The sequence below is a fragment of the Macadamia integrifolia genome, unplaced genomic scaffold (genome assembly GCF_013358625.1).
Source record: "Macadamia integrifolia cultivar HAES 741 unplaced genomic scaffold, SCU_Mint_v3 scaffold151, whole genome shotgun sequence".
NCBI classification, from domain to species: Eukaryota; Viridiplantae; Streptophyta; class Magnoliopsida; order Proteales; family Proteaceae; genus Macadamia; species Macadamia integrifolia.
The window spans coordinates 661344-663277 of NW_024868240.1; the positions used below are offsets into that span (position 1 = coordinate 661344).

The following is a 1934-nucleotide window of genomic DNA, read 5'->3' on the forward strand; positions in this document are numbered from 1 at the left end:
AAACCCCCCCCCCCACTTCAAATGTGATGCTAAAATTACAGAATTTCATTGACTCTAATAAACAAACGTTTTAAAAATTGGAATCGGATCCGCCATTTCCAATTTGAATCGGTCAAGGCCAATCCGACTTGACCGATCCCTATATGGAAACTATGATTAGGGAAGTTTTATACTAATTATGGCCAATATCTGGATCAGAATCGGTCGGAGCGATCCATTTGCCAATTCTGATTTTTAAAAGCTTGATATAAACAGCTGCGCAGCCAATGCAAGAACATAAGGCGACTATACACTGTACATAAATAATGCAGTGGCAATGGGAAAAGCATGGCATTACCAGGAAATTACATCCCTGATGTTTCCTAACACTCGAACAACAGAGCAAAGTAGTGGAACTGGAAGCATGAAGATCTTAAGAATGCATGAGAGCACTGATGCATATGAAATTATTCAAGCACATTTACATGTAGCAGTATGAATGGTGATGACTGGACGTAATGACAGATAAATATGGTCCGCAAAAGCGATAATTTCCATTGAAAATAATATTCAAATGATCATCGGAAAAAATAGAAAAAATCCATTGTTCCGAAGCTGTGGATTAAATAATATCTGATACATTCCAACATAAACTGGTTGGCAAAATCACCAGAACTTCGCCCGAAACAACATTCAGCTCATTGTATTAAAAAAAAATAAATAAATAAATAAACTAAAAAGAATGATTTAGACTTATACCCATTGAACCAAACTCTCTCAATCGTTCAATTGTTCAAGCTCAGCCTTCAATTGCTCGATCTTTAGCCCCATGGACCTCTGCAACGAAGCCCTCTCGTTCTCAGGTAACTTTGCCAATAGACCCTGGAACATGTCCAGGACAACCTTCGCAGCTTCCCTAGCACTTTCTGCCTCTTCGTCGAAGTAAACCGTCTCCTTTGATTCCAAAGCCATCTCGATCTCTTCTCGAGCTTCTGCGAACTTGAGATTGATCTCATCGATCTCTTAACTCGAATCAAAACTCGGGGCAGCTGCGTCACTGTATTGCCTCAAAATTTCATATTCCTGAATTGAGTCGTAGGGTCTGAACAGATTGGATGCGTAAATGTGTGAAATCTCGAGATTGGCAGAGTGAAAAACTTCAATTCTGCAGATGAAACCGACCCAGAGACGAATCGAGTTAAATTCGTTGAGCGTTTGGGAACAGACGAAGAAATGTGTGTCATAAATTGTCGAAAATGATATTTCAAGCACGATTTAATGCTAGAAAGCTGCGAACCCCGACTCATTTGGCCCTATAACGCTCTGTACTGTAACGATTCTGTTTTTTTAACATGATTTTGGGCCTAGCACACTTTTTTGCATTTTTATTTTTTTGGAGTGATTCTGCATCTTAAATGTTATATGGTAATCGCAAAAAAAAAAATGATTTTGTAACTTGAAAGAAACAGAAACATGTATGGTTCGTACTTAACAGAATCGTTTCTGTTAGAAACCAATATTTACATAAAGTGTCATATTCACCATGGGTGTCAAAGTTGTGATTTTTAAATAAAATCTAAGGATAGTTAATGGTTTTTTAATAAATTCTAAGTTATGAAAATCATTATTACCCAAATAACTTAAGTTGAATGAGACAAATAAGAATATCTCCATATCAACAACATGGTGTTCACTTCAAATATGAAATATTTGGCCGTGTTTCCTTGCCATATGAAATATGAAATGTTTCAACAAAAATATGATCTATCATAATAACATAAAAGTATGAACAAGAATAAATTCAAGGGAAGACATAATTCTTAAAGTATTTAATTATGAACTTAAGGGCATAAATTAGGTCTTCCAAATTAATTCTTAACTGCAAAACATGTCCCACTACTTCAAAGTTTAAATCCAATCATCAAAATGTAATCATGTAATTTGAGCCATTCCGG

At 35.9% G+C, this 1934-nt stretch overlaps 1 protein-coding gene across 1 annotated transcript; it reads right to left on the reverse strand.

The window, feature by feature from the left end:
• Positions 1-511: 511 nt before the first annotated feature.
• Positions 512-1286, reverse strand: LOC122064046 (embryogenesis-like protein). The gene is made up of 2 exons (XM_042627740.1): positions 1277-1286; positions 512-1001 (listed from the first exon to the last, which is right to left on the reverse strand). Exons 1-2 carry the CDS (start codon positions 1284-1286, stop codon positions 757-759), a joined length of 255 nt encoding a protein of 84 aa, XP_042483674.1. The 3' UTR covers positions 512-756.
• Between the last annotated feature and the right edge of the window lie 648 nt (positions 1287-1934).